The 14,429-nt window shown below is 47.3% G+C and overlaps 1 protein-coding gene across 1 annotated transcript; it reads right to left on the reverse strand.

The window, feature by feature from the left end:
* Positions 1-12,316: 12,316 nt before the first annotated feature.
* Positions 12,317-13,337, reverse strand: LOC129150561 (coiled-coil domain-containing protein 134-like). Its single transcript, XM_054722361.1, has 2 exons — positions 13,305-13,337; positions 12,317-12,844 (listed from the first exon to the last, which is right to left on the reverse strand). Exons 1-2 carry the CDS (start codon positions 13,335-13,337, stop codon positions 12,374-12,376), a joined length of 504 nt encoding a protein of 167 aa, XP_054578336.1. The 3' UTR covers positions 12,317-12,373.
* Between the last annotated feature and the right edge of the window lie 1,092 nt (positions 13,338-14,429).

Below are 14,429 nucleotides of genomic sequence, written 5' to 3' on the forward strand. Positions count from 1 at the left end.
AAAAGAGCATACAGGAAGAAAGACATTGGAGAGTATAAAGACATTATGAATATTTATTTTTTTAAGTTCTCAACAGATTTCATTTGAAAGCCCACACTCAGAAAATCTTCCACTAAGAATTTTGGGAATGTAATCAATAATATTGTAATAACTATGTATAGTGTCAGATGGTGCTAGACTTATCGGGGGCATTATCTCACAAGTTATATAAATGTCTAACCAGTATGCTATACACCTGAAACTAGTATAATACTGAATATCAACTACAATTTAAAAATTAATTTATAAAAATAATTTTTCCATGCTAAGGATTATAAACAAACATGATGTAAAGTTCTCAGCTGGATAACTATCACAAACAACTCTAGTCAAACAAACAAAATATGGCACCAAAGCTTACAACCTTTGATTTTGGATTATGGTATCTTATTTTTCTGAAGTAGAAATGTCAACCTTTCCAATAACTTTTAAGGTAAAGTTTACCTTTCTGGTAGATATATTATAATGAAAATACTTCAGAAAAAGCAATCTGATGCAGGGAAAAAGGGCATCTTTTTGGTTGCTCACTAGTCACCAGCCTCTGAGCACTGGGATGGATCTGTTCATAAGAATGTTTCCTCCTCACCCATTCTCCACCAGCACAGCCCCGAGTCTGTCTCCCAGATTTGCTCTATTAGGTGTTAGATCCTCTATTTTGATGCATCCTATCTTTTCAAACTTCTAAAACGGATTTTAAGTGAAATCTTATTAGATGTGTAACATTCGATTTCAATGGAATATCAAGTGCATGTATCAAAATGCTCTCGATATTCAATTTGAGGGATGTAGAAAAATTGCAATGTATTATTGCTGTGTAAAACCTATTTTGTTTCCTTTCTCAACCCCCTGCCTATCTCTCTGGGGTTCAAACATATAGTGAAGATACTTAATTCATTTCATATTACAACTTGTTACTGGGAGAGTGATTCTTTCTACATCTAAGGAGATACATCAAGAAATAAATCTTTCTAGTGGAATCAAACCACTGGCAACCTTGTTGAAATTATTGTTGAAGAAGAATCAGGGCTCATGAGTCTTCCCCTGGAGCAGGGGAGGAGTCCCAAAAGAGGGAGAACATTTTCCTTATTAACCACAATATCCTAAAAGTAACCACAATATCCTAATGATTTATCCGAAAAGTCTAAAATGTTGGCCCTAGACCCACTTAGGAGCTGAAGGCAAATTATATAAACTTGAAAAGCCACTTTGGACACCATGTTTCACCCACCCTACAAACAAACATATTATGGCTTGAAATATATGAATCAAACTTGGTTCAAATATTAAGTTTCTTTGTACATTCTTCTGGAATCTCCATATGCTCAACTGGCCAAGAGTAAAATTGTTTTGTACTAGACTGTACCATCTTTTCTTGAATGATTATGCATCAATTATTGATGTAAAAGTTATGAGTTTTATAGTGAATCTTTTATAATAGTTATTAAATATCAATAAGATGAATATCACTTCTCCATGAGGAGAAATAAAGTTTGGCAAATGAGAAATACATAAAAAGTTTCTTGCATGGTTGGGGAAATAACCTAGCCACATGTCACAGATACAGGAAAATACTTTGCATTCAAAAAACAAATACTTGCTCAAGAAACATACATTTTTGATACAATAATAATACAGAAAAATGTTTTCAGACAAGTGAAAGAAATAAAGTTTAAAGATAATAAGATGAGGCTGAAAAAATTTAAACTACATATTCCCTCAGATGATCAATAATGAAAAAGCATTGCTAACAAGAGGGAAGAGGTCAGCAGAGTGGAGGGTCAATTATAGTAAAAGAGATCGAAAGTAAAACTTAGCAAATCATAGGAGGTAAATAGTTCCAGAAAGATAAAGCTTCAGAAATAAGACACCTGAGGAGACAAAGATAAAAAGAGCCGAAAAAGCAAGCGGGGGATGTTCACAAATAGAAAGAGGAGTCCATGAGAAACTTTGAAAACTGGAAATGATTTTATCTGCAGGCTGACAGGAATTCAGCAGCCCAGTAAGCTGGCCCCGTTAATAACAATTCCCCTCTTAGCCCCGGTGCTTCATATGGTGAGGACAGGAACCAGAATAGTATCGATTCAGCATCAGCATGCTAATGTGGAAACCAGAGGAAGCCCCATTTTCATCTGTGAAAAAATGGGAAATATATGAAACCACAGGATGCCAGAGTGGAAAGCATCTGGGTGTCAGTTGCTTGAATCTCATCTACAATTTATCTTCCGAAAGCTCATTGCCTTCGAAGGTCAGAACACCGTCAGATAAGTCTTGTCTGTATTGAGCTGGAATCATCTCTGTGCATCATGACCCACAGAGTCTTCCACATCAGATACAGCTGCTGTGCTATCATGTGGTCTACTTCAGGCCAACACCCTGACAGGTCTTCTGACCAGTGCCCTTAAGATATGGTTTCAAAACTCTGCTGCTAGCATGAGAGCTCTTTGAGTATGCTCCACTTACTCTACAATTCTTAGCATAATCTGAATAGCTTTCTTGCAACTTAATCGTTTATGAATGTGGTAAAAATCAGTTGAGTTTTGTAGTGAGCCATATCCTAATGATGACATTTACTGAATTGATTCAAGTTAGACCCATGCTGCAGCTAAGCCATATTTACTTGATCCTGAGCATATGTAAGTAATTTTGTTTTATCTCAATTTTGGAACCTTACATTTACATCAGATTAGGTGTTATTTTATTGGTTGTTCCGCTTGTCCATATTTTGGGGCTCCTCAGTCAGTCACTAGATTACATATCTTGCTCAGCAGTGTGTCTCCATCATGTCATTTAATAACTTGATATAAGTCACTAACATAAAAATGATCAAAACAGGACAGAAGACAGAGCACACCATTACAGATGCCACTCAGGTTTCGGGTTCAAACATTCCTAGGTGTATGATAAACTAAAACACATTTCTTCAGCTTGTCCTCAGTGATAACCTGAGAAACTGTCAAATATTTTGCTACCACATTTCTCTCATCTACAAGATTAGTAAGCCTGCATATAAGTGAAATGAGGTGTCAGAAGATGTTCTAATTGAAATGATGCATGATCCTAGTGATCATGGCTTTCTTTTAATGTTTTCTCCTCCTGCTCCTGGTTATTTTCCTTTAACTATGTTTAAAAATGGTGATAAAAGTAATACATTCTTATATTTTAAAAAGTCTCACAACTACAAAATGTCAGTCTTCCATTCTCTCTAATGCACAACAACCCCCTAGAACAGTGATGGCGAACCTATGACACGCGTGTCAGCACTGACACGCGTAGCATTTCTGATGACACGCGGCCGCATGCCGAGGATGAAACATTTGCTGCTCCTGAGGATGAAACATTTGCAACTAGAGTCTTGGAGTTAGTTTTTTCCTCAAAGTGACACACTACCCGAGTTATGCTCAGTTTTTTGGCGAAGTTTGACACACCAAGCTCAAAAGGTTGCCCATCACTGCCCTAGAAGTAATACTGCTAGTAGTTTGGCATATGTTTTCAAATATCTTTTATTTTATATCCATATTCAAATGTACAGATAGGGGGCTAGTTATACACTATATATAGAGTGTGAATATAGATAGAAATAGAAGATATTGATGTTTTATATGATTCATCTGTCATATGTCTACTGTTTATTAACATATCCAACTATCTAATGTATTCATCCAGTTTGACTACTTGCCTTTTTACTTTAAAAAAAAAAGCCAATTTATCTTAATGGATAAATGCAAGTTTCACTGTAAATTATACCAAGTGTAAATATCTTCTATTTGCCTTTCTAGATTTATTTGCCACTCTTCCCCTCCTCCTTTTGTATCCCAGGAAGCTGGTATGCATGGACCACATCAAAAGGCTTCCTTACCATCTAATTCAGTTTGAGCCACAAGATTGGAGAGCGTGGGGGAGAGTCGTTCTTCCTTCTCTTAAGGTCTGTCTTGGGCTGGCTACACCCCTTGACCAGAGGCTCCTAGAAGAGGTAGGAGACCGCTCCCTCTATTCCTAGCACCATTTCCCCTGCAACTTGCTAACACCTTGCGACACATTTTTTAAATTGTTCCTTCATTAAATTATCTTCAAATTGCATAATGTGAGTGAGCAATCTGTTTCTGGCCATAATTCTGATGAGTATGTTAATGATTTTAAGTTGTTTACTACTTAAAAAATTTCAATGAACATCTTTGCACACATACTAGTATCTGTGCACAATTTAGGAGATTATTTCTGTAGGAAATTTTTTAGAAGGGGAATTTATAAGCATCGCTCTTTTCAATTTTTTCTTAAAAGTTGTAAATCTGTACTTATAATGACACTATGTGAGAGTTGCTGGGAGCATAAACTGTGTTCCCTATGCAGTATGCAATCCATCTGAAGTATTTAGTCATTTATTTTAGAATGTTTCCTTAGTTTTAAATAAAAATGACCCATCACAGTTTTCAGAACCCACTTCTGACATTTCAAGAAAAATTGGAAAACTATATTTTTTCAGCTTGTAGTCTGTTCTCTCTCCTTTTCCCACAATCCTCCCTATTCCTCTGTTAGGTCTGCCCTTGTGCCTGAGTCCGTCCCTTAGTCCTGAGTTGCCCCTTCTGCAGCATTAAGGAAAAGCCCGCAATGTTTACCCACCCACTTCAACTTGAGGGGGTTAAACTCCAACTCTGTCTTCCTTTCCGGACAAAGCTGTTAGCATCTTTGTTCAAGATTTTCAACGTTCTAGATATTACTTTCCTCTGGGCTCCCTGGAATGAGAATTTTAGGCTTTCCTGTCTGTGGCCCCCCTTTCTGGGATACTGCCTCCCTAGCTTCCTGGCCTCTATGACAGTCTTGAAATCCAGGCACTGACTCTTCAACCCAATGAAACAGTGACTTTGCTTGAGTGTTATCTTTGGTTTGCTCTGGGGAGTGGGAAGCGCTCCGAGTGAAAAATCAATACGGTCTCTTCCAGGGTCAGATCCTTTCTAGTCTCTACCTGCATTATTCTTTAAATAGTTCCTTTTCAATATTTTGTTCAGAGTTTATTATTGAAGTAGAGTTAGTTTTACCAAGACACTCTATAATAACAAGAAGCCAGAACTTGGTATATAACCTTTTAAAAGTGTCAGTACCCCATAATTTTCAGAAGTCAAGTAAAAGCATGGGTGTTATGTGAACAATTTCTGGCTACATTTTATTTTAAGTAAGGAGACCAGTGTTACTCCAGAGTTAAAACGTTGAGACAAATGGGTTCCCATTTTATCATCTATGACACTAATGGAAACTCAGGGCTTAAAATCACGGAACATTTAGTTACTTTGTATATATTATTCTAATAATTCTAAATATACTTAAAATTTTGCTTTATCATTCCAGTTTTTCTTAGAAATTCTTACATAAAACAAAATAATATTGAAATAGCTTTATAGAATGGTTTCAGAAATAACTAACACATTGCATGCTGGTCTTGCACATTTGGGAAGAATTCTGACTTTCAATTCACAGGCAGGCATATGTGACTATACTGAGGACACTATTTTCTGAAAATGATTAACATGAGAAAGGTTCTACTTTTCCATCAACTCAAGATTCCTCATTTACCTTAATATTATCTATGAAGAAAAGCTTTATTAAAATAAATTTAACAGTTTAAAGAAGATTAGAAAGGGTACTTAATTTAATGGAGAGGGAAACCGCTTTTAAGCACACTTGCAGTTTAGAACCACACATTTAAAACCAAGCAACTGAAAGACTAATTAGAAATCATTCTTATCTTTTCACTGAAGCATGAACAATAATGTAAGCATAGCTTAGGATCTCATAAGCTTATTTCTCATTCCAGATTTTAATATTTTCAAGTTGCTTTCCCCCCCGTGCACCTCCATAGCTGCTGCGAATATCACAGCTTCCTGTGGTTATTCGTTTACCTCTCTGCACTCAGTCTCAGGGCCTGGGATTCAGCATGGAGCCTCAGACCTGCTTGGTACAGAGTAAAACCTGTGCGCATGTTTATTTTTAATAACCAGATAAATAGAATAAGTATATTTAAAAAATTTTATGATCAAGATGTTTACTATTTCAGGTTGGTATTCTACAATTAATCCGGTCGATTAATCGGGTTGATTGTAAATATTTTAAAGGAAACTTATTGTCTAAACATAATTATACCAGAAGTTTGGAGAAATATGATACTATAGAACGTAGGCTACAGACGTTTTATAAAGGAAACTTCCTGTGAGGCCAGAGGTGAACCTGGGTTTTGAGCTGGGTTATGCTCCATCTATCTATCTTTCATTGCTCTCCCATTAGCTTAGTGATTCTGTCAAGTTTAGGAGTGTGTTACTTAGCCCTGCTACCTCAGAAACCGATTTGCTGGCTCTTAGTTTGGGCACAGTGATTACGCTTACACTGTGTACAATACCAAATTCCGCTGAATATGATCTATAACTCCCAGAGACCAGCTACTCTTCCCACCTTCTGTTTTATGCATTCTTCCTGCGAAGGCATACTGTTTATAGTATATGAAATTAGGATCTGACATTTATTTTGGGGGAAAATATAAAAAAGAATTAATATCAATTATAATACTAATATGTCAATAACTATAAAAATAATAAGTACCAGCTATCATTTATATAGCACAAACCAGCCTCTTTTCTTTTTTTTTTTTTTTTTTTTTTTTTTTTTTTTTTTTTTTTTTTTAATTTCTTTATTGATTAAGGTGTCACATATTTGTCCTCATCCCCCCATTCCCATCCCACCCCTCTCCCCACGCATGCCCCAATCCCCTGTTGAACTTAACCGTTGGATAGGCTTATATGCATGCATACAGGTCCTTTGGTTGAACTCATCCCCTCCCCCCACCCTCCCCCTACCCTCCCCTATCCTCCCTCTGAGGCCCGATAGTCCGATCGATGCCTCCTTGATTCTGGTTCTGTTCTTGTTCCTCAGTCTATGTTGTTCATCATTTCCTCTAGATGAATGAGATCAAATGTCACTAGATATATACTAATAAGAACTGAATGTGAGACGAGCAATAATATTTATGCTGACAGGCAAATGAATCAATCTGTAGCGAGCTTCCCCCTGGACCAACAGTTCTTTTGAGACCCAATTTCGATGTCCAGTAGTTCCTTATGTGTACATGTCAGCACTGACCCCTCAGCTCTGGATGGTGGACAAATGGTGGTAATGGAGGTCCGACTCCCTCTGGTTTGGTCTCGGCCGAACCCAGGGGCACGGCGTCACCTGGACTAAGGGGCACGTGGCCTCACCCATACCCAAGGGGCGCGTGGTCTCACCCGGGCCTGGGACCCAGCCTCACCCGGATGGATCCAGGGGCGCACGGCCTCACCCGGACCCAGGATCTGGCTTCACCCGTACCCAGGGACGCTTGGCCTCTCCCAGACCCAGGGCCACTTGGGCTCACCCGGGCCTAGGTGCACGAGGCCTCACCCGGATCCTGGGACACATGGTCTCACCAGGACCCAGGGATGCTTGGCCTCTCCCAGACCCAGGGCCACTTGGGCTCACCCGGGCCTAGGTGCCCGAGGCCTCACCCGGATCCAGGGACACATGGTCTCACCCGGACCCAGGGACGCTTGGCCTCTCCCAGACCCAGGGCCACTTGGGCTCACCCGGGCCTAGGTGCACGAGGCCTCACCCGGATCCAGGAACACATGGTCTCACCCGGACCCAGGGACGCTTGGCCTCTCCCAGACCCAGGGCCACTTGGGCTCACCCGGGCCTAGGTGCACGAGGCCTCACCCGGATCCAGGGACACATGGTCTCACCCGGACCCAGGGACGCTTGGCCTCTCCTAGACCCAGGGCCAGTTGGGCTCACCCGGGCCTAGGTGCACGAGGCCTCACCCGGATCCAGGGACACATGGTCTCACCCGGACCCAGGGATGCTTGGCCTCTCCCAGACCCAGGGCCACTTGGGCTCACCCGGGCCTAGGTGCACGAGGCCTCACCCGGATCCTGGGACACATGGTCTCACCCGGACCCAGGGATGCTTGGCCTCTCCCAGACCCAGGGCCACTTGGGCTCACCCGGGCCTAGGTGCACAAGGCCTCACCCGGATCCAGGGACACATGGTCTCACCCGGACCCAGGGACGCTTGGCCTCTCCCAGACCCAGGGCCACTTGGGCTCACCCGGGCCTAGGTGCACGAGGCCTCATCCGGATCCAGGGACGCATGGTCTCACCCGGACCCAGGGACGCTTGGCCTCTCCCAGACCCAGGGCCACTTGGGCTCACCCGGGCCTAGGTGCACGAGGCCTCACCCGGATCCAGGGACACATGGTCTCACCCGGACCCAGGGACGCTTGGCCTCTCCCAGACCCAGGGCCACTTGGGCTCACCCGGGCCTAGGTGCACGAGGCCTCACCCGGATCCAGGGACACATGGTCTCACCCGGACCCAGGGACGCTTGGCCTCTCCCAGACCCAGGGCCACTTGGGCTCACCCGGGCCTAGGTGCACGAGGCCTCACCCGGATCCAGGGACACATGGTCTCACCCGGACCCAGGGACGCTTGGCCTCTCCCAGACCCAGGGCCACTTGGGCTCACCCGGGCCTAGGTGCACGAGGCCTCACCCGGATCCAGGGACACATGGTCTCACCCTGACCCAGGGACGCTTGGCCTCTCCCCGACCCAGGGCCACTTGGGCTCACCCGGGCCTAGGTGCACGAGGCCTCACCCGGATCCAGGGACACATGGTCTCACCCGGACCCAGGGACGCTTGGCCTCTCCCAGACCCAGGGCCACTTGGGCTCACCCGGGCCTAGGTGCACGAGGCCTCACCCAGATCCAGGGACACATGGTCTCACCCGGACCCAGGGACGCTTGGCCTCTCCCCGACCCAGGGCCACTTGGGCTCACCCGGGCCTCGGTGCACGAGGCCTCACCCAGATCCTGGGACACATGGTCTCGCCCGGACCCAGGGACGCGTGGCCTCTCCCAGACCCAGGGCCATTTGGGCTCACCCGGGCCTAGGTGCACGAGGCCTCATCCGGATCCAGGGACGCATGGTCTCACCCGGACCCAGGGGCGCTTGGCCTCTCCCCGACCCAGGGCCACTTGGGCTCACCCGGGCCTAGGTGCACGAGGCCTCATCCGGATCCAGGGACACATGGTCTCACCCGGACCCAGGGACGCTTGGCCTCTCCCTGACCCAGGGCCACTTGGGCTCACCCGGACCTAGATGCACGAGGCCTCATCCGGATCCAGGGACACATGGTATCACCCGGACCCAGGGACGCTTGGCCTCTCCCAGACCCAGGGCCACTTGGGCTCACCCGGGCCTAGGTGCACAAGGCCTCACCCGGATCCAGGGACACATGGTCTCACCCGGACCCAGGGACGCTTGGCCTCTCCCAGACCCAGGGCCACTTGGGCTCACCCGGGCCTAGGTGCACGAGGCCTCATCCGGATCCAGGGACGCATGGTCTCGCCCGGACCCAGGGACGCTTGGCCTCTCCCAGACCCAGGGGCACGTGGCCTCACCCGGGCCTAGGTGCCCGAGGCCTCACCCGGATCCAGGGACACATGGTCTCACCCGGACCCAGGGACGCTTGGCCTCTCCCAGACCCAGGGCCACTTGGGCTCACCCGGGCCTAGGTGCACGAGGCCTCACCCGGATCCAGGGACACATGGTCTCGCCTGGACCCAGGGGTGTGTGGGCTCTCCCTGACCCAGGGGCGCTTGGCCTCGCCCGGGCACGGGATCCAGCGTCATCCGGGTCCAGGGGCACTTGGCCTCACCCGGACCCGGAGTCCGGCCTCACCTGGACCCAGGGGCATGTGGCCTCACCTAGACCCAGGGACGTGAGGCCTCACTTATACCCAGAGGCGTGTGACCACACCCTAGTCCAGAGGCGCGCAACCCCGCCCGCACCCGGGTCTCAGCGGGGCCCTGTCTTCCCGATCCCAATTCCTGCCGGTCAATCCCCCCTCAGCAATTCCCCTGGTCATCCTTCCGGAGCTCCAGTATGGCTGCTGCAGAACTCGTCGGGCGGCGGCTCGGCGAAGCTCCGGTGCACCCGGTGCATGGCGGTGGGCCAGTCTGGCGTCGCTGTGTTGGCCCTTGGGTCTGCATCGGTGGCCGGTCGCCGAGCATGCGCACCTGGCCGCTTCCGGGGCGTTGAGATTCTTGATGGACTCAGAGGTCAGCAAGCGCGGAGTCTCCCACCCCATGTCTCATAGGGGCTCGTCTGTCCGTGCTTGGCTGCCAGTGGAGCCGTCCCCTCAGCCGGAGACCGCCGGGGGAACTGCGCCGAGCACGTTCCAGGCCGCTGTTGTATCGCCTGAGCCATAGTTCTTTTGTGTCGCCTGAGCTGTAGTTCTTAAAGTGTGGTCTTTGGGTCACTGGCATCAGCATCATCCCACATCCCCCTCTTTTATTCTAGTTGTAGAGCATCTACTCAGCCAGCCCTATGGTGGTCTTGGATGGTGTCTGCTCTGCTCTCTTGTCGTAGTCTCAAAGTTGTTGTGGTAGGCAACAATCAGGCTTCCGCCCTATGCCTCCATCTTGGTCCTCCTTTGTATAGTTAAGTCTTGATTGGTGTTGGTGTCACTGGGGGGGCTCTCTTTGTCTATAAAGGAAGAGTTGCTGTGCAGGAGATACGTTTATGGGCCGGGTCTTGGTGCAGCAAAGCTTTGGCGCTCACTGAGTATTCCCGTTGAATGTGTCCCTTATGCACGTGGTTGAAATCTGGTGTCATCTCCCACAGACCACTAGATGCCCTCGTTTCTGGGTCTCCAATGGGGTGTAGATCAGCTACTGCCTTAGGCACTCAGCAAGGATTACAGCAAAAACTGTAGTTTCTTCCTCCTGTCTGAGTGGCCCTGGAGCAGTCCGACTAGAACAGCAGATCATCTGGTCCGCTGCCAGAGGGCAGTCCACCCACATGCATAAGCCGTTGCTTGGGGCGCAGGTGTGCCTGCAAGACTTGCGGGGCAGGTCTTCAAGACGTGCGGGGCGGGTCCCAGGGCGGGGCGGGGTCTCAGGGCGCCAACAGGCCATGGTGCGGCGAGCCTCGATGGCTGTGAGTCTGGTCCTTCTGCCTTCCATGTATCTAAGTCCCCTTGTTCCGCACTCCAGCGCAGCAAACACTGATTGGTGGGCGCACCTCTGCAAGAGTCCCGCCTCTCCCCGCAGGCATCTGGGTCTCCCGGGGTTCGCCAGAAGATGGGTTTCAGGGTGATGGAGAGCTAATCTCCCTTAGGTTTGGAACAAAAGCCCCTTTCCCCCGCCACCAGCCAGACCCACACACCTCCACACCTCATCCCCTCCGATTTCGCTGGGTGCGAGGCAACAGAACAGCCTTTAACCTCCGCCGCCATCTTTTTCAAACTTCTCAATTTGTACTTCTTAATCCCTTCATTTCAGTCAACTTTACTGAAGTCTAGCGCCGCCGGGAGGTGCACGGAAAGGGCGCCCGGGCCTCTGTCCGGTGCGCGGTGCGCGCGTCCCGCGGAACCAGGCGCGCGAGGGGCCGCGCGGCTGGGACGGGCGCTGGGCGGCCGCCGAGCTCCAGGCTCCGCCATCGCCGTGTTCCGGACGTCGCCGCCGCGGCGTCCCCCCCAATTTATACTTCTTAATCCCTTGAATTCAGTCAACTCTACTGAAGTCTAGCGCCGCCGGGAGGTGCACGGAGAGGGCGCCCGGGCCTCCGTCCGGTGTGCGGGGCGCGCGGCCCGCGGCACCAGGCGCGCGGGGGCTGCGCGGCGGGGACGGGTGCTGGGAGGCCGCCGGGCTCCGGGCGCCGCCGCTGCGGTGGCGTCCCCAGCGTCCCGGGCCGGGCAGCCTGCGGGGGCGGCGGAGTTGCGAAAGTGAGTGAGTTTCCCAGGGTTTCGCCCGGAATGGGGTTCAGTGCAATCGGATCCGGTGCTCAGCGCACTCCGGAGCCTTTATCTCCTTCCTGCCAGTGAACTCCGGCCAGGTCATCAGCCGCCCCCTCCTCTCCGGTTCCATCCTCCCCGCAGGCGCGTGTGCTCGTGTCTCCGCCCGTTTCTCCATACCTCAGGCTTTTACGGCTTCCCCGACTGTCCCCGTGGCCTTCTCCTTCCCCCCAGCTGTGGGCATTTCAGTCCGCCAGCTCTCCTGTGGTTCTGGACGATGTCCGTTCTGACCTCTAGTTGTATTTTTGAAATTGTTGTGCCCGGCTGCAGGTTAGGTGTTTAACCTATGCCGCCATCTTGGTTTTTCCTACAATTACTTTCACCAAGGACTCTCTTCCACTTCAGAGCCAGCTATCTTTCAGCTGCTCTTAAACCCAATTGTGACTTGTTAAAATTTATCTAAAACTCGGCCACGCTGCCTCCTCCTCTTCCTCCTGGCCCCCTGAACCATGGGCTGCAACAGGGCTATAACTCGGACTGGGATCGCGAAATCCGCGGGCCTTTTCGGATCTCTTTCCGCTTCTCCTCTTTTTTCCGACGTTTCTCCTCTTCTCTCAGGGCCTTCTGGAAAGGGTCGGTGCTAGAAATGAACTCTGTGTGGTCTACTTTAAATGGGTTCTGGAAGTCAGAGTCTTTCTCGCTGATCCCCAGCTCCTGGGCCATCAGGCTGAGGATGGGCGAGTGGGGCCCCTGGTCAAAGACGCCTGACTGGTTGCAGAAGCTGATGCCCCAGCGGATGAGGAGATTCCAGTTGGAGTTGTGGTCAAAGTAGTGGTGCACGATCCTCGGGAAGCGCAGCACCACATCGCCGAAGAAGGCCGTGTTCTCCAACACTTGGGAGAAAGCGTCCTTCAGTTTCTCGTCCTGGGGGAAGGGCCCATCGGGGAGCACGTCCGCAGCAATGAGCACTGTCCGGGAGTCCTCCCAGCCTCTTTTCTATGGGCCATGGCTCACTGTTTTACAACATTAAGGTTCACAGCAAGATGCAGGTTATCAGAACAAGACAAATTCATATTCTGTAACTGGGATCTATTGAATCTCTCTGTAACAGCAACTGTGACTAAGAAATCAGATTCTAATTGACCTATTTTCTTTTATCCATGTTACAATCTAAATTAGGTTACAGAGAAGTCCAGTTAGCCTGTGAGCCTTGCAGTTTCTTTAAAGATCATCCTATAAACCTTTTCAGATCCTTACATGCTGATTTCATGTTTGATTCTTTTTTTTTTTAATTGATTTCAGAGAGGAATGAGAGAGAGAGAGAGAGAAGAGAGAGAGAGAGAGAGAAACATCAATGATGAGAATCATTGATTGGCTGCCTCATGCACGCCCCCTACTGGGGATTGAGCCCGCAACCTGGGCACGTGCCCTGATGGGGAATCGAACAGTGACCTACTGGTTCATAGGTGGACACTACAGCCGGGCTCATGTTTGATTCTTAAAGAAGCGTAATATTGCCTAGATTTCCAAGTTCCTTGTGAGGAGGAAACCATACTATTTAGTAAACTCTCCTATCTTTCTTACATAGTTTTGGTGAGAGTCATAATGGTTATATTTTATTATCATTATTAGTGTATCAACATTGTTATTATATTACCATTATCTAGTCATTATAGCACTATGTTCTGGACACTGTTCTGAGCATTACATATATTGATCCCTTTAACCCTGACAATCTTAGGAGGTAGGTGCCACTACAATCCTCATCTTGCTGAAGAAGACAAGAAGGCCTGAAAAAATTAACTAACATAGCCAAGATCACATAGGCAGTAAGAGGTAGAATCAAAATTCAAATCAGGCAGCTGTCTGCTCAGAATGGAGGTTGACTTACGACTTTCTTTTATTAAAGAATGTTGTTTTATTTTTTCTTATAATGGCAGATGCCATTAATTCAATAGCTTAACCTTGTGATTCAAAGCTAATTTCCCTTTTTGTCATTTTTACATAGGAAGCTACTTAATCAACATGTGGTTTAGATGATAGATATGGAACAACTGTGGAAATTCTATTTAAAATAGGAATAAACGTAGGAATTGGGACAGTGACAAGAAAGAGAAAAATTTCAGAACAATCTTAAAATATCAAAAGCAGACTTGAAAACAGTAATGCATAAGTTCCTTAAAAAATTTTTTGATGTACAACTAATTCTCCCCTTTATGTGAGTCAAATTTTCTGAGATTTAAATCTTCTTAGGTGTTGCTCATTATTAATAAATGCATCACTCATTCGTTCATTTCCTCAAACAATAATTACATATAAAGGGACAACTATGGCTGAAACATGAGTGACCTAATTAGGGATAAATGAGTATAAATATATTAACAACATGAACAGAAATAAAAACACAGGATAAGATAAATCTTACAGATGGAAAGTCTCCAGAAAGATACGTTTAAAAATTGTTCCTATATTTTAGTGAGGTAAATTTATATATTGTCTCGATTCTATAGTTTTATAGGCAGTTTAAATACACGAAGTTTATATTTCAAAAATGTTTGCTTCTATTAGGTCCATTGGGTTT

Source organism: Eptesicus fuscus, chromosome 10 (genome assembly GCF_027574615.1).
Source record: "Eptesicus fuscus isolate TK198812 chromosome 10, DD_ASM_mEF_20220401, whole genome shotgun sequence".
Classification (NCBI taxonomy): domain Eukaryota; kingdom Metazoa; phylum Chordata; class Mammalia; order Chiroptera; family Vespertilionidae; genus Eptesicus; species Eptesicus fuscus.